We start from the raw sequence: 22,956 nt of genomic DNA, 5'->3' as shown, positions 1-22,956 counted from the left end.
ATCTTTGACGTTGCCCACGCCTAAGACATCAGTCATTTTCGAGACACTGCACCAGAAACACCTGTCTCGTCCACTGCTGCCTCTGGTGCCGGGCCTGGAGGAACCGGCCATGGACCTTTTCCTCACCCCTGCGGTGACAAAGGCGGCTCCATCGAGCTTGCTGAAAAAATACTGGGCTCCCGATTCGGACCCGGTCTTTCTAAGGGCGGAACCTCTTCCGGATTCTGTAATTGTGACGGCGGCCCGCAAACAACATGCCACCACCCCGTCATCCACGGTTCCCCGGATAAAGAGTCTAGATGGATGGATTCAGCTGGAAGGAAAGTATGTGGAACATCGGCGACCTCTATGAAGGCTGCGAGTGCCACGGCTTTGTTGGGACGCTACGACCGCGCCCTCTGGGACTCCCTCCAGCAGTTTGCGGAACACTTGCCTCGCGAGAAGCGGGAGGACTTTCAGGAAGTGCTGAATGAAGGGATGCTGGTAGCGAATCAGATTATCAGCGCTGCAGCAGACTCATCCCTATTAGCGGCACATGGTTTTTGCCATGGAGTTAACCAGCGACGTCACGCCTGGCTCCACCTTACGTCACTAAAACCGGACGCACAGCAAAGGGTAGCCAACCTTCCATTCTCTGGCGAGACCCTTTTTGGGAAACATGTGGATGACGAAATGGCCCCCATGAAGGCGGAGGCCGAAACGCTCACGGCTGTGGGCCTGGAAAAGCCCAAGGAAGCGAAGAAATCTTACCGCCCATTCACACGGCGGTTCGGTGGGCAGGGCAGAGGACGTGGCCAACCTTCGGGACAGTCACAGCAACATCAACAGTTCCGTAAGCCGTTCCAGAAACGCCAGAAGGGCAGAGGAGGCCAACCATCGGCTCCAGCGACCAAATGCCCGGCCGGGTCTAGGCCCTGAGCGCTTACTTCCCCGGAACTGTTACCCACTCCGGTAGGGGAAAGCATTCAATTTTTTCTGGCCGAGTGGAGAAAAATTACTCGGGACAAGTGGGTGCTGAATATTGTTTGCAATGGATACAGTCTTCGGTTCACCAGCACGCCTCCAGCAATTCCACCGGTCAGCTCGCAGTTTCAGCTGCGCGAGCTTCAGGCGGAGGCAGATATCCTGTTAAGGAAAAGGGCGATAGAAGACGTACCTCTGTCTCAGAGAGGAAGAGGTCTGTTCTCCCGGTTCTTCCTGGTTCACAAGAAAGAGTTCAGGCCCATTCTGGACTTGCGACAGGCAAACAGATGAATTTGCAGGGAAAAGATTTGCATGCATTCATTGCATCAGATTTATCCTCAGTTGCAACAGGGAGACTGGATATGTGCTATAGACCTACAGGATGCGTACTTCCATGTGCCCATTGCACACAAACACAGGAAGTTCCTGCGGTTCCAAGTCGGCGCCAATCATTATCAATACACAGTACTCCCATTCGGACTAAAGTCTTCGCCGAGAACATTCTCGAAGTGCATGGCTTTGGTAGCAGCACACCTACGGAAGAACAAGGTGTTTGTCTACCTGTACCTGGACGATTGGTTGATCAAGGCATCCTCCTTCTCGGAAACGCGAGCACACTTCCAGAAGACGTGTGTTCTCTTGAACAAGCTGGGGTTGCACATCAACATGTCCAAGTCTGTCCCGACTCCGGTCCAATGCATACAGTACTTGGGAGCCTCCATCAATAGGCTGTCAGCAAGCGTGTCTCCTTCGGAAGAGCGACGATTATCTCTCCTTCGGAAGGCTCAGGCTCTTATGACAACTCCATCTACAACAGTGAGGACGGTGTCTTCTCTACTGGGATCGATGGCCTCTTGTATCTTCCTGACGCCACACGCACGGCTGCACATGAGACAGCTGCAGGAGTGCTTGGAAGACCAGTGGGATCAGAGGAAAGGATCTTGGGACGACCAGATACGACTGTCTCTGCATGCTCTTCAGTCTCTGAAGTGGTGGTGTTCAGCGGAGAATCTCCTCAGAGGGGTTCCCTTCCACAAGGACATTCCCATGCAGACTGTTGTGACGGATGCTTCTCTCCTGGGGTGGGGAGCGCACTCCGGAAACCTACACATTCAAGGAACGTGGTCTCCGATGGAGGCCACGTATCACATCAATTTCCTGGAACTCAGAGCTGTTCACTTGGCACTGAAGGCCTTTCTTCCGTCCTTCCAGACCAACTCTCTGCTTGTACAGACGGACAATACCACCACGATGTATTACCTCAACAAGCAGGGGTGCTCGAGATCACGCACTCTGTCGCAGGAGGCGCAGGCGATCTGGCACTGGCTCCTAGCCAGAGGACTGACGATAACGGCTACCCATCTGCCAGGTGTGCAGAATGTTCAGTGAGACGCACTGAGCATACTGGTTCAGGAAAACCACGAATGGGTCATAAACGAGGGAGTACTAGGAGAAGTCTTCGCAAGGTGGGGAATTCCAGACGCAGATCTGTTCGCCACCGCCGAAAACAGCAAATGCCGAGACTTCGCCTCCAGGTACTACCAGCAGGGAACGCTGGGGAAACGTTATGGATCAACTGGTCGAACAGCTTTCTGTACGCTTTTCCTCCCCTTCCCCTGATTCCGGCGGTGCTCATCAAGCTGGCCCGGTCCAGGGCTCGGATGATACTCATTGCCCCGGAATGGCCCAGACAGTGGTGGTTCACGGACTTGCTTCACCGGTCTCTACTTCCTCACAATCGGCTGCCGTGCAGGCCGGACCTTCTCACGAAGTTCGGGGGACAGATGTTACACCCCAACCTCTTGTCTTTGAGTTTGGCGGCATGGCTCCTGAGATAGTGCAATATGGCCATCTGAATCTGCCCGAGGATTGCATGGACATACTGAAGGAGTCTAAGAGACCTTCCACTCGGACTTCCTATGCTTACAAGTGGAAGAAGTTCTGTATCTGGTGCCAGTCTAAGAACCATGACCAGTCGACGTGCAAGGAAGATGTCATCCTTCCTTACCTTCTACATTTGGCGCAGTCTGGACTTAATGTTCATTCCATTAAGGTTCATCTCGCTGCATTGACTGCCTACAGGAAATGCCCTTCACAGACTTCCTTTTTCCAGATCCCTGTGATCAAAGATTTTCTGGAAGGCTTGAAGAAAGTATTTCCTCCTGTCAGGCTTCCTTCGCCTTCATGGGAACTGAATGTGGTGCTGTCCAGGTTGATGAAGGAGCCTTTTGAACCTATTCATAAGGCTTCGTTGCAGCACCTGTCCTGGAAGGCGGCGTTCCTCGTGGCCATTACATCGGTCCGCAGGGTGAGTGAAATTCAGGCGTTGTGTTGCCAAGAACCTTATACTGTATTTCATGCTGCTAAGGTTGTTATGCGTACTCACCCTAAATTTCTTCCCAAGGTTATTTCTGATTTTCATGTCAACCAGACCATAACTTTGCCTACGTTTTTTCAGAATCCTTCATCTCCAGCGTAAAGGTCTCTCCATTCCCTGGATGTTAGGAGGGTGTTGAAATTTTATCTGGATAAAACCAAAGATATTCGTAGGTCTGACCAGTTGTTTATCAATTATGGATCAGTCAGGACGGGTCTTGCTACTTCTAAGCAGGCCATTTCTAGGTGGATTGTGTCCTGCATACAATTGTGTTACCAAAAAGCTAATAAGACCTTAGGAGGTAAGCCTAAGGCTCATTCCACCAGGGACAAAGCTGCCACGACAGCTTTGCTCCATAACGTGCCGATTGCTGAAATCTGCAAAGCAGCCACTTGGAAGTCAGTTCATACCTTTGCTAAGCATTACTGTCTGGACACTGATGCCAGGGCAGATGCTCAGGTTGGACAGGCTTCGCTGCGGAATTTGTTCGCACGATAGTGGTGTTAATTTCTTTTTTCCACCGCCGCTTTGGTGTGGGGATGGGCTTGCCATTCTATTCACTAGATTATGACTATACACAGAGATCCCCTACTACAGAAGGAGTAGTTTCTGTCCTGTAACTCCAGTTCTGTAGTAGGGGTATCTCTGTTATAGTCATAAGCGCCCGCCCTCCTCCCCGGTGGAGATAATTCTTCATGTAAGGAATGCTACAGGTCTGGCGTGCTACGCCTTCAAAAAGAACTGAAAGTAAGAGGGACCTGCTATGCATTCTGGGATACTGGGAGAAAGTTCTGGAAAGTTCTCTTAAAGGCACAGTATCCTATTTAAGCCACATAATGGCAGCCTATGGGGCTTGTCTGTCCATGCCTTCCTCTCTATCATTCCAGAGTCTTTTACTGGTGGAGGCAAGTTTCTCTATGGTAGAAACTGCAGGCTGTGTTGTGTGTGGTGGTGTTTGGTGGAATTTCTAGTTGAAGTACTGGACAGTGTAGTCTGTGGATATAGGCTGCATTATTTGTCTTTAAATTCTCTCTTAAGTGTCTTGCAGTGTCTGCATGATTTGACAACTTAAGAGATTATTTTTGATTGCCGGGGTCCACGCACATGGGCGGGACTATTCACTAGATTATGACTATAACAGAGATACTCCTACTACAGAACTGGAGTTACAGGACAGAAACTACTCCTTGCTTTTCATTATTGTAACCTGAAGAAATTTTTTTAAGCACACCAGGATGACTAAAAAAATAAAAATATATGAAGAATTAAAAGAAAAAAAGTAAACTATTGACCTGCTAATCCTGGCATGAACTTCACTTTCTTTTTCGGGTGATGTGTTCAGGCAATCAGGCAAAACCATGTCCCTCACAAAGCAATGGCTGAAGTGGGGTGACCTATTGCTCATGCTTCGTGAATGTGAATGACAGATGGATAAGGCAATCAACAAAGAGGGCGAATCAATCGCCATTTACACATATGTATCTGTAAGTATTTGTTCATGTAAGAATAGCTTTGATCACCTGCAGCTGAAGAGACAGCTTAAGGTATCTCCAGGCGAGACTTAAGCAGAGAATGGCATTAAAAGTAATCACCAGGTGCATGAGATACATAATCAGGGGTGGACTAGAGCCTGGAGAAAACAAAATGACAAAAAACTCTTCAAAATGCAGCCACAATCAATAGAGAATTAATTAGAAACAGTAAGAAGCACATAGAGCTCAGCTGGCACATGAACGTGTTAAGAAACCGACACTGCCAACCTACCCCAGGAAAAAGAGACTGGCCACCTGCCCCAGGAAACAAGCTCTTCCCACCTACCCCAGGAAACAGGCTCTTCCCACCTACCCCAGGAAACCGACTCTTCCCACCTACCCCAGGCAACAGACTCTTCCCACCTACCCCAGGCAACAGACTCTTCCCACCTACCCCAGGCAACAGACTCTTCCCACCTACCGCAGGCAACAGACTCTTCCCACCTACCACAGGCAACAGACTCTTCCCACCTACCCCAGGCAACAGACTCTTCCTACCTACCCCAGGCAACAGACTCTTCCCACCTACCCCAGGAAAAAGACCCTGACCACCTACCCCAGGGCACAGACTCATCCCACCTACCCCAGGACAACTACTCTGCCCACCTACCCCAGGAAACAGACATTGCCAACCTACCTCAGGAAACAGACTTTGCCTCCCTACCCCGGATACAGACTCTTCCCAACTACCCCAGGAAACAGACTCTTCCCAACTACCCCAGGAAACAGACACTGCCTACCTACCTCAGGAAACACTCTTTCCACCTACCCAGGGAAACAGAAAGTGCCCATCTATCCCAGAAAAAGACTGCCCACATACCCCAGGAAACAGACACTGCCCACCTACCCCAAGAAAAAGATTCTGCCCACCTACCCCAGGAAACAGCCACTGCCCACCTACCCCAGGAAACAGCCACTGCCCACCTACCCCAGGAAACAGCCACTGCCCACCTACCCCAGGAAACAGCCACTGCCCACCTACCCCAGGAAACAGCCACTGCCCACCTACCCCAGGAAACAGCCACTGCCCACCTTCCGCATGAAACAGACTCTTCCCATATACCTCATGCAACAGACTGCCCACTTACCCAAGGAAACAGACTCTACCCACCTACCCCAGGAAACAGACAGTGTCCACCTTCCCCAGGAAACACACTCTTCCCACCTATCCTGGAAACAGACTCTAACCCACCTACCGGGAAACACAGTGCCCAACTACCCCAGGAAACAGACACTGCCAACCTGGCTAGTAAGCCAAGAATGACTAACTGCACAGCAGCTTGGGAAATTTATGAATTTGAGAAGTTGAAGATTTCCCGGCACAAAGTAATGAAGCCAGATGGAAAAAATCATTTGCAATGCAATAGGTCTCGCATTTGCGAGATTTTGAGCTATTGGCATTGTAAATGACAATCCCTTTTATTTGTGTTTAAAAAACCTGCATTAATAAAAGGCATTGTTATTTACAATACCAATAGGTCAAACTTTGTAAAATGCGAGACCTATTGCATTGCAAATGCTTGTTTTTATTAAGTTCCTGCAGCTGCAGCTAAATTGACAGCCACTGGGTGTGAATTCTGAGCTCCACACAGTGGCTCGTTAGTACTGCCATTTTGAAAGATTATAAAATTGTCCCCAGTTGATGACTAATGCCCACCAATAGATACTGCAAACGGAACCTGGATGAGAAATATCGGAACAAGAAGAGTCTGTATTGTCGGAGAAGGACTGAGACTTTAACCCTGCTTCTCCTTTGTACCTTTGGTTCAGAGATGGTTTAAAGGGTGAAGCCAACTGTGTTTCTGTAGCTTCCGGACCAGAAAACGCATCTTGGCTAGAGCTGCCCACTACTGAACTTCGACTTGGACCCTAGCTGCATCAACAAGCTTTATTTTTTTTGACCTCCAGAGGAACAAGGTGCAGAGGGTGCCCAAAAAAGACATTACCTTGGTGGTCACGATGGGCTAGTTTAGTCTGCTCATAGCTTTTTGATAGTATATGGGGGAAAAGGTAACAAAGTGATTCCAGCTAGATAATTTATACAGGCATATTTTCAAGTTCACTCTTTGATTCTTTTTACATCAAATTAACCACAATTTCCAATGTCTGTTTTGCGACTACCAGGAAATTAGTCCACCCATTTGAAAGGCTATAATGTGTAATCTTACGCTCCAGATCAGGAGGCCAAGAGGGTCAAGCTTCTTTGTGAAACGTGTTTTGTGAGCTAGCAGGTGCACGTTATATGTGCCTTCCCTCTACTCTACTGATAGAGGGGATGGGACGAGTTCCTTTACGCGTTCAAGAATTTCTGTGAAACTTCCTTGAGGGAAAGGTTATATTATCCAGTATTTGGGTGTCTTTCATAGATTCACATGCCTGAATCATTCCCCGTCGTCGAGACGGGAGCCTCCGGTAAATAAAAAAGTAATGTCCTAAGACATACATAAAGAGATTAGGTCTAAGGGTCTCACCTTAGTAACCTATCTAGGTCCTTATGCAGGAAGGACCAAATAGAGTAGGCTCCAGGGTCCCACCTTGGTAGCCTATCTGAGTCCTTTTGTAAAAAAGGACCAAAGTAAAAGAAACAACCAATCAGCAACTACCTCCCTCTAGAACCTTCCTGTGAGGAGCCTCAGTCTCTCAGATTTTCTACCGCACGTTGTGCTAGGGAGTCTCCACCTGAGTTCTCCTCAGGAATTTGGATTTTCTTCAAACTTTACAGTTTCTTTCGACTTTCTGGCTATGGCTGATAGCAAGAAAAGAGCACTTTTTCGTCCTTGTGCCTCCTGTGGCAAACTGAGGCTTCATGTGGACGACGAACATGAGGATTGCCTATATTGCCTCTATCCTCACCACAAGTCCATAGACTGCAGGATTTGCCGTGAATTCTCCCTCAAGACCCAGAAAGACCGGGAAGGGAGACTTCTAATTTGGCTGAACAGGCTTAAGAACAAACCGGAAGGCGACCTGATCTCTGAAGGTGAGAGCATGTCTGGCGCCTCACAGTTTTCCCTGAAGAGGCCTAGGGCTTCCTCGCCTGGCCACTCAGACACCCCTCCTAAGAAGTCAAAAAAGTCTTCAGAGGGCAAGCCTGCCGTGTCTAGCAAGGACCTTCCTGTCCACAGGAAGCAACCACTGCTTGCGGTGACGACGGCGCAATCGGCGACCACCTCATCGCTAAAGACCGTCTCTACATCGACGACGGTATCGACGATGATGGCATCGTCGGCGTCCTCCTCATCGACGACCCTAACTCACTCGTCGTCAGCGGGAAGACCGATTTCATCCTCTGCTCCGTCGACGACGACACCGTCGACGAGGACGTCGACGACGACACCATCGACCAAGGTCACACCGTCGACGAGGCCGTCGACGAAGGGCACTCCGTTGACGAAGGGCGCTCCATCGTCGACGGCGCCGACGACGAAGCAGTCGACAGCGGAAAAGTTACCAAAGACACCGTCGACGAGAGCGTCGTCGACGGACGCACCGTCGACGAAGACCAAAATTCAACCAGCAATGGAAAGCTCCTTGACGAAGCCATCGTCACAAGCATCGATGGCGGCTGGTACCTGGAAAGAATCTGAGCTCCTTTCACATGCGATGGACGCTCAAACATCCCATGTCTCCATCAGAATCACCAAAATTCCGATTACTCCGGAGATGACATCACCTAGTAAGGTCCAACAGCTAACGCCATCCTGCTTCTTACAGGACCAAGAACCGGAGGAGGAGATGTTTACCCAGGCCACTAGCCCTTCAGACTTGATTGTCAAGTGCCAAAGTACGGACGAAGAGCAGGAGGTCGAAGAATCTGTTCCTCCAGTTGTGTCTACCCAGGTTCACACCCAGGGGACTCCAATGGTGTCCCTGCCAGCCTCCTTAGTTTCAGACTTGCGCTTTCTCATTCAGGACTACAAAGAGCGGTTTCCACAGAAGGCCACTCCTGTTGCTCCGTCAACTCCGCAACCAGCTGTGACCGTTCCTGCGCAGGTACCAAGACATAAGCCCCCTCCACTGGTTCTTCCTAGGACACAGGACCCGGCTCAAGACCCCGTCTCGTCCGAGGATGAGGAAAGGGAACATGAAGAAGGGGAAGTCCGAGACGATGATACAGACGCGGATGCGGACCAAGACTACGTCACTCACTCTACAGCCTCTCCGGAGCCACAATCCTCTGAGTCTCCGCCGGCAGATATTGGAGGTTTCCATAACCTTATGGAAAGGGCAGCCAAAAGGTTCCATATGTCCATGGAAACTCAGGAAACCGACTGTTTCCTCTATGACTTTAAGGAACCAACAAAGAAAACTACAAGATCGATCCCGATCATCGATTACCTCCTCAAACAGGGCAAACAGCTCATGCAGTCTCCAGCTTCCCTGCAGGTCATTGTACCCAGGCTGGACAAAAAATATAGAGCTACATCGTCTGCTCCAGCATGCCTTACAGGTCACCCCAAGGCGGACTCTGTGGTCACCCAGGCGGCACAGAAGAACTCGCGTAACCCTGCATCACCTTTATCGACACCACCAGATAAAGAAGGCAGGAAGTTGGATGCAGTTGGGAAACGTTTTTCCACTACCTCTGCGACGACGGTGAAGATCGCCAATTCCATTGCCCTTCTCGGGCGCTACAACCGCCAACTTTGGGCGGACATCGCGCCCTACCTTGCTGACCTGCCAGACGATCTAAAAGCGGAGGCACACTCGCTCCTCCTTGAGGGCCAAACTTCGGCTTCCGAACTGATCGACTGCGCCATCGACGTGGCCATGACTGGGTTCAGACAGCTGGCAGGCGCAGCTGTCCTTAGACGCCAAGGCTGGCTTAAGGCCACCTCTTTCAGACAGGAGGTCCAAACCAAAATCCTTGATATGCCTTACGATGGTGATCATCTTTTCGGCGAGAAAATTGACGAAGCCCTCACTGCAATCAAGAAGGACACCGACACAGCCAGAGCCCTAGGCACTCTGCAATCTCGCAATCAGTCCTTTCGTACCAACAGGGGGAGGGGACAATCCTCCTATAGAGGCTCTTATCAAAATAAGTCCTCTTACTCATACTCACAGGGTAAGACGCAATTCCAACAGCGCCAAAACCAGTCGGGACGTCAGTCCTCCTTCAACAAATCGTCCTACAGAGGAAAAGGGCAGAAGAGACCAGCAGGCAATCGCCAATGACTCTACCAATTGGCCAGCCCCTCCACCATCGCTTTCTTTGCGACTTGGAGGAAAACTTTCTTTTTACCTTCAGAATTGGCGGCAAATAACAACGGACCGGTGGGTTCTACAACTTCTTCAATTCGGCCACTCTCTGGAATTCCTCTCAAACCCCCCACGGACACCGCCTGTCAAGCGTCCTCACAAACACCTACGGCTGCTTCTACAAGAACTGGCTTCCATGCTCCAGAAGGGCGCAATAGAAAAAGTTCCACACGCCCAGAAGGGGGAGGGCTTCTATTCCCACTTCTTCCTCATCCACAAGAAGGGGAAGAAATGGCGACCGATCCTCGACTTGAGAGCTCTCAATGTGTTTTTAAAGAAGCAGTCGTTCCGGATGGTCACGCTACAAGAGATCCTGGGACTCCTGGAAAAAGGCGACTATATGACATCACTCGACCTACAGGACGCCTATTACCACATCCCTATCCTCAAGGGACACAGGAAGTTCCTAAGGTTTGCAGTCGCAGGGGTACACTACCAATTCCGCGTCCTCCCCTTCGGCCTCAAATCTGCTCCAAGGATCTTTACGAAATGCCTTTCTCCTGTCGCAGCCTATCTCCGCCAGCAGGGTCACCAGGTCTTCCCTTACTTGGACGACTGGCTGGTAAAGGCTCCGTCGAGAGCAGCCGCAGCCGCATCTTCCAGCGCCTGTCTGCATCTTTTCCGCCGCCTCGGCTTGACCCTCAACAAAGAAAAGTCATCCCTAACACCAATCCGAGTCATCACTTTTCTAGGAGCGACCCTGGACACGGAATGCACGAAAGCCTTTCCATCACAGGAGAGAAAGTCGAAACTCATCTCCTTGGCCAGGTCCGTGGCATCCAAAAAGACTCTGACTGTCCGTATCTTCAAGTCGCTCCTCGGCATGATGTCGTCATGTATCCTACTCATCCCGCACTGCCGCCTAAAAATGCGCCCCCTGCAGGAAGAACTGTCAAAACAGTGGACACAAGCGGCGGGATCCTTCGAGGACCGCTTACGAGTCACCCAACCTATGATCAACAGTCTACAATGGTGGAGATCAGACAAACACCTGTCGCAAGGACTGCCGTTCCTGCTTCCGGCGCAACCGCATATCATCACCACGGACGCATCCTTGGAGGGCTGGGGTGCAGTCCTGCAAGAACTACAGACCAACTGGAAATGGACGCCACAAGAATCCAAGCTCCACATCAACATCCTGAAGCTACGGGCAGTCTTCCTGGCGCTCCAATCGTTCCTCCCGCGCATCCGAAACTCCCCAGTGCTAGTCAGGACAGACAACACCACGACGATGCACTACCTGAACAAACAGGGAGGGACGCGCTCTCTCTCTCTCTCTCTCTCGAGAATCTCAGAGAGTTTGGAACTGGCTTCTACAACATGGCATTACCCTCAAAGCCGAATACGTTCCAGGCAAAGACAACATCCTGGCGGACGCCCTCAGCAGAGAACAGTCCCTGTCCCACGAATGGGAGTTAGACGAGAGTGCATTGGACTACATCTTCGCGAAGTGGGGGACACCACAGATAGACCTCTTCGCCACCAGGGAGAACGCCAGATGCCCAAACTTCGCAAGCAGGCTTCCCCAACCAGGAACACTAGGGAATGCATTTTCCATAGCTTGGCAGAACGTGTTTGCTTACGCCTTTCCGCCATTCCCACTGATACCCAGGTTAATCAGGAAAATGAAATCGGAGCCCTGCACCCTGATCCTCATCGCCCCATCCTGGCCGAGGCAGCACTGGTACACGGAGCTCCATCGTCTATCGGTCCATCCGCCTCTTCGCCTACACAGCCACCCGACCCTACTCACGATGTCTCACGGGCAGGTTCTCCACCCGAACCTGGGCCCTCTGAAATTGTCAGCCTGGCTCCTGACTACCGCGAGTTCAGTCATCTGAACATACCACAAGAGTGCAAAGACGTCCTGTCCAACGCTAGAGCTGACAGCACAAAAAAGACTTATACTCTCAAGTGGAAACGCTTCTGCGTCTGGTGTGAGAAGGAAGGTCTACATCCCTTCCAGGTCACTCCCCAACAACTCCTGCCATATCTTCTACACCTGGCGCACTCAGGCCTTGCCCATGCGTCCATCAAGGTCCACCTGGCAGCAATTTCTAGGTTCACTCGAACTTCTAGGGGCCCCTCCCTGTGGGCGGACAGGCTCATTAAACAATTCCTAAAAGGCCTTTTTAGGTCCTTCCCTAGACCAAAACCTGTCCCTCCAACGTGGCAACTCAACGTAGTTCTCCACCAGCTGATGAGGCATCCCTTCGAGCCTATCCACAAATCGGATATCAAATTCCTGTCGTGGAAGACAGCCCTCCTACTGGCACTAACCTCGGCCAGAAGAGTAGGCGAATTGCTTGCCCTATCCATCCAGGACCCGTTCTTACAATTCAAAGAGGACAGAGTCATCCTGCGTACTAACCCACGATTCATACCCAAAGTCCCTTCGGACTTCCATTTAAATGAGCCCGTGGTTCTTAAATCATTCTTTCCGAACCCATCTACTCCGGCTGAGAGATCGCTGCACTCTTTAGACCTTCAGAGATGCCTCAAATTCTATCTTGATAGAACAAGACAATTCAGGAAGTCATCCCAACTCTTCGTCGCATTCAGCAGACCTAGGAAGGGCATGCCCCTATCAAAACAAAGTATATCAAGATGGATCTCTTCAGCTATAACTCTCTGCCACGAAAAGGCAGGACGACCCCTGGACTCACGGGCCAAAGCCCACTCCACCAGGGCCATGTCTACGTCTGCGGCACTGTTTACTGGAGTGCCACTCCTGGACATCTGTAGAGCGGCGACCTGGAAGTCCCCGCATACCTTTACCAGGCACTACTGCCTGGATGCCGAGCTGACGAAAGACGCAGCAGTGGGCAGAGCAGTGCTTCGCCATCTATTCCAGTGAGGTGAGCCCTCCTACTTCCCGCCATCCTTGACTGGTATGCACATTTCTTTATTACTAGATTCTGCATGACATTGTATGCTGTTGCTTATACAGTCACAAATGTTCCTTATTTGCAGGTGTATACGTTCTGTATCAACACAGGATGTGCATATTGTATTGCTTGCTACTCTGATTCAGGCATGTGAATCTATGAAAGACACCCAAATACTGGATAAAAAATGCGTTAATTACCTGTAACTGCAGTTATCCAGTATTAGTGTCTTTCATAGATTCACATGCACCCTCCCGCCTCCCCTGGCAGGACTCACCTCTCTCTAACAGGTTTACACCTACCAACTTGGTGCGTACGAATATCTGAAAGACTGAGGCTCCTCACAGGAAGGTTCTAGAGGGAGGTAGTTGCTGATTGGTTGTTTCTTTTACTTTGGTCCTTTTTTACAAAAGGACTCAGGCTACCAAGGTGGGACCCTGGAGCCTACTCTATTTGGTCCTTCCTGCATAAGGACCTAGATAGGTTACTAAGGTGAGACCCTTAGACCTAATCTCTTTATGTATGTCTTAGGACATTACTTTTTTATTTACCGGAGGCTCCCGTCTCGACGACGGGGAATGATTCAGGCATGTGAATCTATGAAAGACACTAATACTGGATAACTGCAGTTACAGGTAAGTAACGCATTTCTTACTTCTAGTTCTCTATCATGGAAATCTTAAGTGAACCCATCATGAAAACGTCCTTGTCTCACATGAAGCCAGCAGATTGGATATAGGTGAACATGCCTTCATTGTTATCGAATGCCTCATACAAGCTTTAAAATCAGCTGCCGACTGCTAAACCCATGCAATCTGATAGGGGCAATTTCACCCCCCTAGCTTAAATGCAGCGTGAATTTTTCCTGCTTGTACTCTATTTGGGAATGTTCCATTCGTTTTTCAGGCGTAAAAAAAGTATGTGTAAAGTTTGGACTGCCACTATTATGTCAGTTTGAGAGTTTAGTATCCCATCTTTAAAAAGGAAATACAATGTGCCTTTTGATGGATCGGAAAGGGGACGAGATTCTCTTGAATAGTGTTGTATGAATCGCACATGTAAGTGGACCGGAATTATTAAGTATTCCTTATAGAGAGCTAGACTTGCACGAAATTATCGCTATTATCCTTCCTCTCACTCTGGTCCATAATCAGAGCATGTGGCCTTTTAATTCGTTCATATTTGGACCGGTAATTTCCATTCAAAAGACTGTGCCCCTATATCCACCCCACGGTGTGCTTATGTCAATTGAGAAATAGTAATTTGATTTTGTTTTGTTGTATACAGTTTTGGTTATGGCAATTGATGTGTATCTACCTTGATAGCTGGTTTAATCATAAAGTATATTTGTGAGTAAGTAACTTGTTAGATTTGTATGCTACAGTTTCAAACTTTATAATTTTGCTTTTTTTAATTCTACAGGTGTGAAATCTGTGGTTTCACTTGCCGTCAGAAAGCTTCCCTTAACTGGCATATGAAGAAGCATGATGCAGATTCTTTCTACCAGTTCTCCTGCAACATCTGTGGCAAGAAGTTTGAAAAGAAGGACAGTGTGGTGGCTCACAAGGCCAAGAGTCACCCAGAAGTGCTTATTGCTGAGGCTTTGGCTGCTAATGCAGGAGCCCTCATAACAAGTACAGACATATTGGCTTCCAACCCTGAGTCTATTGCACCTACCACTGATTCCCAGGGTCTCTCCTTACTCCCAGGCGCGGGTGATGTTTTCTGCAGCCCAATGGACCGAATGAATGTGGCCAGCGAAACTAAAATGCTCATTGGGTGTGGAAGCAACATGGAAGGACTTGTAATGAGTACTGGCATCCTGGGTGCCACAACAGAAGTTTTGATAGAAGATTCTGCCGACTCTGCTGGAACTTAAAAGAACACAAAAAGATTTGTGGGCACAGAATAACTATTTTCCCTTGCTCTTTACAACTAGACCTTGAAAACATTGAGTTAAACATGTAAGGAAACCGAGGAGGAAGTTAAACCAATAAAAAACTAAACATTAGTATACTCAGTGAGATGTCTACCATAGACAAATATGGATCCGTTTTGCAGCTCTACGGTCCTCTCTGCATTTTTCCATTCCGTGTTTTTAGGAGTGTGCCACAGATGAAGTGAGAGTAAAGGCTTGACTATAAATATACATTTATTTATTTTTTTCAGGTGGGGAAAATCAGTTTGTTGTTTGTTTGGGGCAGGTGTAGCCCAAATTAACTATCCAGGCTTCTGTAGGTAGTTGTTGAACATTCTCCTGGTGAGATTGCTCCTCGATCGACTAATTTGAGGCAATAGCTGTGGCATCCATTTTTCAAACCATCGTTTTTTTGGGCACCTTTCTATAAAAGGAGGAAAAGTTGGACCCAGAAGAAATGCTGCAGATTCAAGAAATGTTTTAACGTTTTGTTTTAATTCGCCAGCTGTATTCTGTTGAAGCCTGTCCTTTCTAACGCCATCTTAGCAATCATATGTGCCTCTGGGGGTCGATGCCAGACATTTCTTTTTTGGGCTATTGAACTTAGCACTTTATTGTTCCTTGGTGGGAAGGCCAGTTTGTATCATGTAGGAATCCAGCTGTGTGTGGATTTATGATATTATCCTTTCTTCCTCGCTACATACAGAGTTCCCAATCAGCGTCCTCTTTTTCATTACCCTTCCCGTACTGCCCGGAGTACAACACTGAAGTACGACTAGGGGACAGAGCAAAAAACAAAGGCAGTTCATTTTCAAAATTGCCGGTAGGGCTCCTGGTGCACAGTATGTTACAGCCCATGTAACTTGTCTGAAAGTCTGCTGTCCAGTGAACGATTCATAGGAAATCTCTTCTGATTTTCACCTCACCACACCAGTCTCACTTAAGGATGAAACTGCTGCTGGCGAAATCCATAGGAAATAGACACTTGGGATTCACCTTGTTGATTAGTCAGGCAGGCAATGTATTGGAGCGTCCCAGCAGTACCTCCCAGTAGGTTTATCATGAACGATTAACGTTTTCATTGAGATTAGCCACCTATGCCCATTACATGGTTAAATGTCACTGTGTAGGAAGTATGCACTGGAAATAGCCTGCATAGTGATAGAAAGTCAACAGTAATGTCGCTAACAGGAGGAAAAACGCTATATTTGCTTCACTTGAAATCCTACGTTTTGGGAATTTTAATGACAAACACAAAGGGTAGATTGGGGTAATGTACTTTATTTGACCCACCCCTTACAGTAGTTGAAAGAAGAAATTGGATTAGTTGTGAAGAAAATCATATTGGTGCACTTTGACATGTAAATATTTCTTTTGTTGCGGAAAGGGGAGGAGTTTATTCTGTTTAAATCCATTGTATTTATTATTGAAAGGATATTTTTTATGCCTGTCTGGGAACGAAGGAAATTGGGTAGTCTTGTGGCTGTTATGAATTGCAACAGAGGAAGGGTAGTCTTTCTGCAAGTCCTAGAAAGAAATATGCGACAACCATACCTAAATTCCGTTTTGTTTAACTTGTGGCCTCCTCTAACTCTAAGACCACGGATATGTGTATGGATTACTGACTTCATGCAATGTCAGTTTCCCTCTAGCAGTGAATAGTAGTTTCAATAAAAGATTGAGGGTGTAAGGGACTTAAATCTTTCCATGTTTTGGCAAAATCAATTTTATGTCAATGGTTCTGAATGGGCCAATGTTTGTATGAAGAGCGCTGGTCAGGTGCATAAGTTTGGGGCTTAAGTCTGAGTCCATAACACTAACTGTGCCGCCCAGTTTTAATGAAAAGATGTGTCCGATACCTAGTCTAGTTTAATATAATGGATGTGGGAAGCTGTTATTTAATTCGCCAATGAAATCCAAATGTTTCCTTGTTAGAACCGACCTCCAATTCACTTATGAGAACTCAGCCCAGGATGCCAACAGAAGTCACAGCCGAATAGTTGGGAGGATTTTTGAAGTATCCCTTCCTGGACTGTCAGGGAGCCCCTGGGGGCTGGTTATGTAAAAGATTCACAAATGGAGGTTTTGTTAGAAAAGGAAATGGATCACTGAGAATTAATAATACACGCAGACATCGAGTGCGTTACCACCTTCCTAATTGTTCTACCAGCATGTCCTTGTACCACTGTTTCGATCCTGGGAATCTGTAATCTGTCTTTTATTTGTGAACGGCCACTGCCTCTGTCTTCTCTTAGCATATGTTTTTTCCAATGTTCTTTTCTGTTTGTTATGCATCCTGTAAATGCACTTTTCCACCAGATTCCCACCTTTCCCCTCTCACAATATTGTGATGTTTATTTCAATAGTTTGCAGCAAGAAAAGAAATATAGAGTGGCACAAACATGTACTATTCGTGTCCATTATGTTTCATTAAGAAATGCATATCTGCTTTTTTTTTTAAAGTGCTCAACACGAATGTAGATGGATTTATTGTACTCTAATTGAAAACAAGTCCTCGCAGAGCATATTGCGTTATGGGAAAGATGTTTATGCTGTCAAGATACCTGAAATTTATATTGATTTGTCATTAATGCTAATTAAATTAAGTGGAAGATGGGCAAAATGCAGAATACTGCAACTACACAGCAGCATTTTTAAAACATTACCGAACATGAAACCTGCGGATGTGAGTGCAGAGTTTATCTAAGCAGGTGATCGGGGAGAGGGGTCTCCTTGTTTGTTTTACGATCTTTTTTTGTTTAAATTATTTATTTATTTTTAAAACCCGAGCAGAGAAAGTGAACGACATAGATTACATGTCCAATAGGAAGTGAGAATAAGGCTTAAACTAAGGATACACCCAGAGGAGCAGCAAAACAGATCTGCAACCCAGATATGGATTCCTTGTATGTAATACAAAGCTGAAGTGCATATACATGTGGAGGGGAGCAACATGGTGAGAGGGGAAAAAAATAAATTAAGCACCTATGTCCTGGGTAGCAGCCAAATCCGCTAGTCCGCGCCGGAATGGATCCCCGATCGTATAATTCCATTTGCAGCACGCTAACATTAAAAAATTCTCTCCACCCGATCCAAGGATACATATTTTCAAAAACAAATTCCCAGAACAAACGCAAAGTAGGCCACGAAACAAGAACTTGAACCAAATTAGCCTCCTCAAATCCACCACAGAAACAAAGATCCCCCACCTGAATTTTATAACAGACCTTTGGGGCTATAGTACAGATCACTAATACATTTGCAGATTGCATCCATTACTTCTAAGTTATTAAGTTTGCTCCACTTGTTCAGTTTTAGCAGAAACGGATCAACCAATTGATCCTTAGAAGAGAAGGCTTGTTATTTACCTAATAAGCGTCTGTTGTTCTTGGCATGTCGAAGCACTTTTTTGGTGAGTAGCACTCATGCAATTACAATGCAATGTAGTGCTGTTGATTCACATACTTTGCATAAGTCTGCCTTCTAGTGTTGGGCTCAAATGATTACAAGTTGTTTTTCTTCAAAGAATTATTTTCTAGTCGTAGTCTGTGACTCCTCCTGTCGGTAACATGAGCATGGGCATCGAGTCCATCTTTAGATTGTTTTATAGCAAATGGGTGAAAATGTAGTTCAAAATAGTGTAGAACATGTGTTGACCATGTGATTAATGGAAATAAATGGAAACTACCAACCTCACAGGTAACCAGGAAAGAGGAAGGGCGCATGTGAATTTATAGCACTACATGCTAAGAACAGATGCTTACTAGGTAAGCAACATAATCTGTTCAAGGCACGTGTGGCTGTAGATACACCTGCTTTGCATAGACTGTAAAGCAGTCCCTCTCCCAAAGCGGTGGCTATCCTGTGGGGGCTGCAGTAGTTTGAAATAGAGTACGTAGTACAGCCTGTCCAACATTGGTCGATGTTGTGCTGCTACATCTACACAATGTTTAGTAAAAGTATGTGGTGTAGACCGAGTTGCCTATTTCAGCAATTGGAATATTCCCTTAAAATGCCATTCAAGCTCCAACTTTCCTAGTAGAGTGGGTTTTCGGGGTAACTAGACCTGTTGTTCAGCTTCAGCATAACCTGTTTGGATGCATTTAACTATCCATCTAGCAATTCGATTTCTTGAACTTGATCTTCCAGTGTGTGAAGGTGAGAAAGCAGCAAATAGTTGCTTTGTCGTTTCGAAACTTTTAGTTCTGTCTATACAATACATTAACGCTCTTAACGTCTAAAGTATGAATAGCTCTTTCTGCCCCAGGGTCTGGGTTTGGAAAGATCAATGGCAATTCAATAGGTCGGTTCACATGAAAAGGAGAGACCACTTTAGGAAGGGATTTCGAGGTGTTTCTTAAAGCTACCTTATTTTTGTGCAATTGAAAGAAAGATTCTTCTCATTTTAATACCTGGTGTTCACCAACTCGTCTAAGTGAAGCGATTGCTATTAAAAGAGCAACTTTCCAAGATAAAATTTGAAGTTGACAGGAATGCAGTAGCTCAAAAGGAGGACCCATGAGACTTGTTCGGACAACATTTAAGGATCTAAACTAGCGCTTGTGGTAGTTTGCGAGGGATACTTCTTTTAAGTCCCTCCATGAAAGCATAATGACCGGTACTTTAAACAAAGATGTATGTTGCCTCTTTTGTAGCTAAGAAGTTGCAGCCAAATGTAGTTGTATAGAAGTGTCGGCAAGACCTGATGTTTGTAGATATAAAAGACAACAAATAATGGTTGTACTTGTACATCAAATTGATTGCAAATTTTGGTTTGACAGTACAAAACAAACCTTTTCTGTTTGGCCTCATAAGATTGTCTAGTTTTTAGTTTACGCGCCTCCTCAAGAACATCCATTCAATTTTGGGGAAGATTAAGCTACCCAAACTCACTTCATGAGCCATATTCTAAGATCTGTCTTTGGGATTGGGATGTCTTATTTCTTCTTGGTTCTGTGCGAGAAGGTCCGGGTGGAGAGCAAGCTTCTCGTGTGGCACCTGAAAAAATGCCAGTAGAGTGGTGAACCATGGTTGACGAGCCCATGGGGGTGCCACTAGTATTAGTGTGAGTGAAGCTTATTGTATCTTCCTGACCACAAATGGAAGTAGTGGGAGAGGGGGAAAAGCGTATGCATATATCTCTGACCAATTTATCCATTGCCTTTGGATTGAGGGTGTGGGAATCTGGCTGCAAAGTTTTGGCATTTTGCATTTTCTGGGGTTACGAATAGGTCTATTTGAGCGAACCCGCATTAGCGAAAGTATGTGAGTAGGACTCTGGGTTGAAGTTACCACTCATGGACTTGTTGCTGCGTCCTGCTTGATTGCTCGTTCCTGGAATATGTTCAGTTAAGAGATAGATATTGTGATGTAGAGTTAAACGCTATATTGTCTCTGCTAAGCGTAATAGCTGAAGAGTCTGTCCTCCCCCACCCACCCTCATATTGTCCGTCCCGACTAGGACAACTTTGTTCTTTAGGTAAATTAGGAATGCTTTCATTGCTAGGTGTACAGCTTGAAGCTTGAGGTAGTTGATATGGAGACTCTGGTGCTTTATATCCCCTGTATAGTTGGATGTTGCAGATGGGCTACCCAACCTGTAAGAGGCATCCGCTGTTAGAATGACTTGGGGAAAAGGGTCTAGAAACGATGCCCCTTGGATAAATTGTATTGGTTCCACCAATGTAGAGTGTGATATGTGTGTGACTATCAACACTAGTTTTGCAGCGTGAATCTTTTCTGGATTTACTATGCTGTGCATTATTCCTCCATCTAGTGGTTGGGTCCGGAATTGTAGTATTTCTACTTTTTTTGTGGCCAGTGGACGTCGACATACCACCAGTTTGTGGCCTTCTGTGACATCGACGGATCACCTTTGGTCGCCATCTACAGATTCTTTTTTTGCGTCGTTGGGACTGGATCAATACGGAAGGAGCTCCAGAATTTGGGAGAGAAGAATCGACGAAAAATAACAAACACCAAGAAAATAACTATTGTTTTACCGGCCCTCGAGTCGGTGAACCGGGACACAGCGAAAAGGAAAAAGACCAGAGCTTTAACGTCCTACTGAGAATGCACATACAGGGGGCTCCCTGTGTTCGGTAATGCACAAGACACCATTCAAGTTCTGCGACAATTGTCACCACAAGTACGCACAGAAGGATCAGCATCCGGTCTGTAACCTTTGCCTGCCGCTGGACCACCGAAGCGAATATTGCAACGCATGCTCGCCGTTCACCCCGAAGACGTTAAGGGTGAGAGAGAGGCAGAGAAGAGCTAATCACAACATGCAGAGTCAAGGACCACCTCAGTCACCTCGAGACCTAGGCCTCTCCAGCGAAGAAGTTGACAACGTTGCCGAAGGACCTGAACGCGGAGAGGACGCAGACATCGAAGTCGAAAAGAAAACTACGTAGGAGGTAAGAGAAGCATCAACCTCCAAACAGTCAGATGACCCCCGAAAGAGTGACTCCAAGTCTTCGAAAGGAGCCTTAGCTTAAAAACATTCAACGACTGCAAGTGCGTCCAAAGACAAACAGTCCGTCGGTTCATTTGACAAGGACTCCCAGACACCGAAAACCCTAGAAAAGACAGTCTTCGAAGAGCATTCACGAAAGACTCTTTGACGTCGAATAGAGAACCAGCTGCGATTTCGACAAGCTCCAAAAGAAAGGCACCAACACCGAAACACAAGCGTCTGAGTTGGAAAAGAAAAGGGAAGGTTTGATGCCGAAAGGGCGATTATCTTGCAACGCAAGAAAGATTTCGACGAGAAAATGAAACAATTGAAAATTCCCCTGAAAATTTCGACCAAAGTCGAAAGACGTCGAAGTACTAGAGCTGCCGACAATGCTAGAACTGGTTGAGGAAGAAGAGTACAAATTTGAGGCCGAGGGAGAGGAAGAAGACCAAACCGATCACGGTTCGTCAACCTCGGAGGCGCAATCCATGCAGTGGCAAGATCTCGCCACCGAATCACCAGAAGAAGAGGTAGACCCACCCTAAGGCCCTCACCTTTAGATAACATTGGGATGTACAATCGGGTGATAAAGAAGGCAGCAGACACTTATGGATTGCAGTTAGAGGAGGAAAAATCACAGAGACCTTGCCGCCTACACAAACAAGGAGTCCATTCCTTCCCATGCTACCAAGTGTGCTGGACCAGGGTAAGGAAGCCTTTAAAAGATCTGCTACATGCAAGGTTGTAACACCAAGGGGTGAGAAAAAATACAAACATTCCTCTAAGGATCCTATGTATATCAGGGGTTCAGTGCCAGCTGATTCTATGGTAACTTCCACAGCTAGGAAGAGAGCTAATGTACCCACTAATGTGTGGTCATCGCCAGACAAGGAGAGCAAAAGAATGGCTCTCAAGGGAAGAAAGGTGGAAAGAAGTGCGGCAATTCAGTGGCGCATCGCAAATTCAAATCCATTAATCAATAGACATGCATATCAACACTGGGAGGAAGTAGGTGAACTACTAAAACATCTGCCAGAATAATTCCAAAGAAGGTTAAGCCACTTAGTGGAAGAAGGAAAGAACATGTTTAACACGTGTTTAAAATCCGCCCTAGATGCAGCAAAAACATCTAGCAAACAGATGATGATCAGGGTCACTGAAATAAGGCATGCCTGGCTAAGAATTTCCGGTTTCAAACCAGAGGTACAAAACAACATATTAAACACTCCGTTCAATGGTGAACAAATATTCGGACCAGCTGTAGACGGCAAATCTGAAAGACATGTCCGAGATAGATTCCTTACCTTAGAATTTTCCCAGGCGTCAGACTGGATCTGGAACGTTTTTCGTTAGCAGTAGCCCTGCGTGGCGGTAGGTGGTGTTGTGCGGCTCTGCGTCCATCGCTGGCGTCTTATGCGCCGAGATGATGTCACAGAGACTACTTATGCGTCACCCATGCACGCCGAGGTTATTTCTTTCTTATTCCGCGCCAGCAAGCGCAGATCCGGTTAGAGCTCGTACCTTAGTCACTTTTTTTTTGTAAAAATTTTTATTTT

At 47.0% G+C, this 22,956-nt stretch overlaps 1 protein-coding gene across 2 annotated transcripts in view; it reads left to right on the top strand.

Moving 5' to 3' along the window:
- LOC147735036 (E3 ubiquitin-protein ligase ZFP91-like) overlaps nucleotides 1-17,347 on the top strand; it is a 134,552-nt gene extending 117,205 nt beyond the window's left edge. For both annotated transcript variants that reach the window (XM_086953136.1, XM_086953137.1), the window contains one exon: nucleotides 14,445-17,347. In XM_086953136.1, coding sequence (XP_086809262.1) covers nucleotides 14,445-14,901 — 457 coding nt within the window. In that variant the 3' untranslated portion in view covers nucleotides 14,902-17,347. The remainder of the gene's footprint in view (nucleotides 1-14,444) is intronic.
- Nucleotides 17,348-22,956: the final 5,609 nt, after the last annotated feature.

The sequence above is a fragment of the Lissotriton vulgaris genome, chromosome 1_2 (assembly GCF_964263255.1).
Source record: "Lissotriton vulgaris chromosome 1_2, aLisVul1.2, whole genome shotgun sequence".
In the NCBI taxonomy this organism is placed as follows: domain Eukaryota; kingdom Metazoa; phylum Chordata; class Amphibia; order Caudata; family Salamandridae; genus Lissotriton; species Lissotriton vulgaris.
This window is presented reverse-complemented; position numbering and strand designations above follow the sequence as displayed.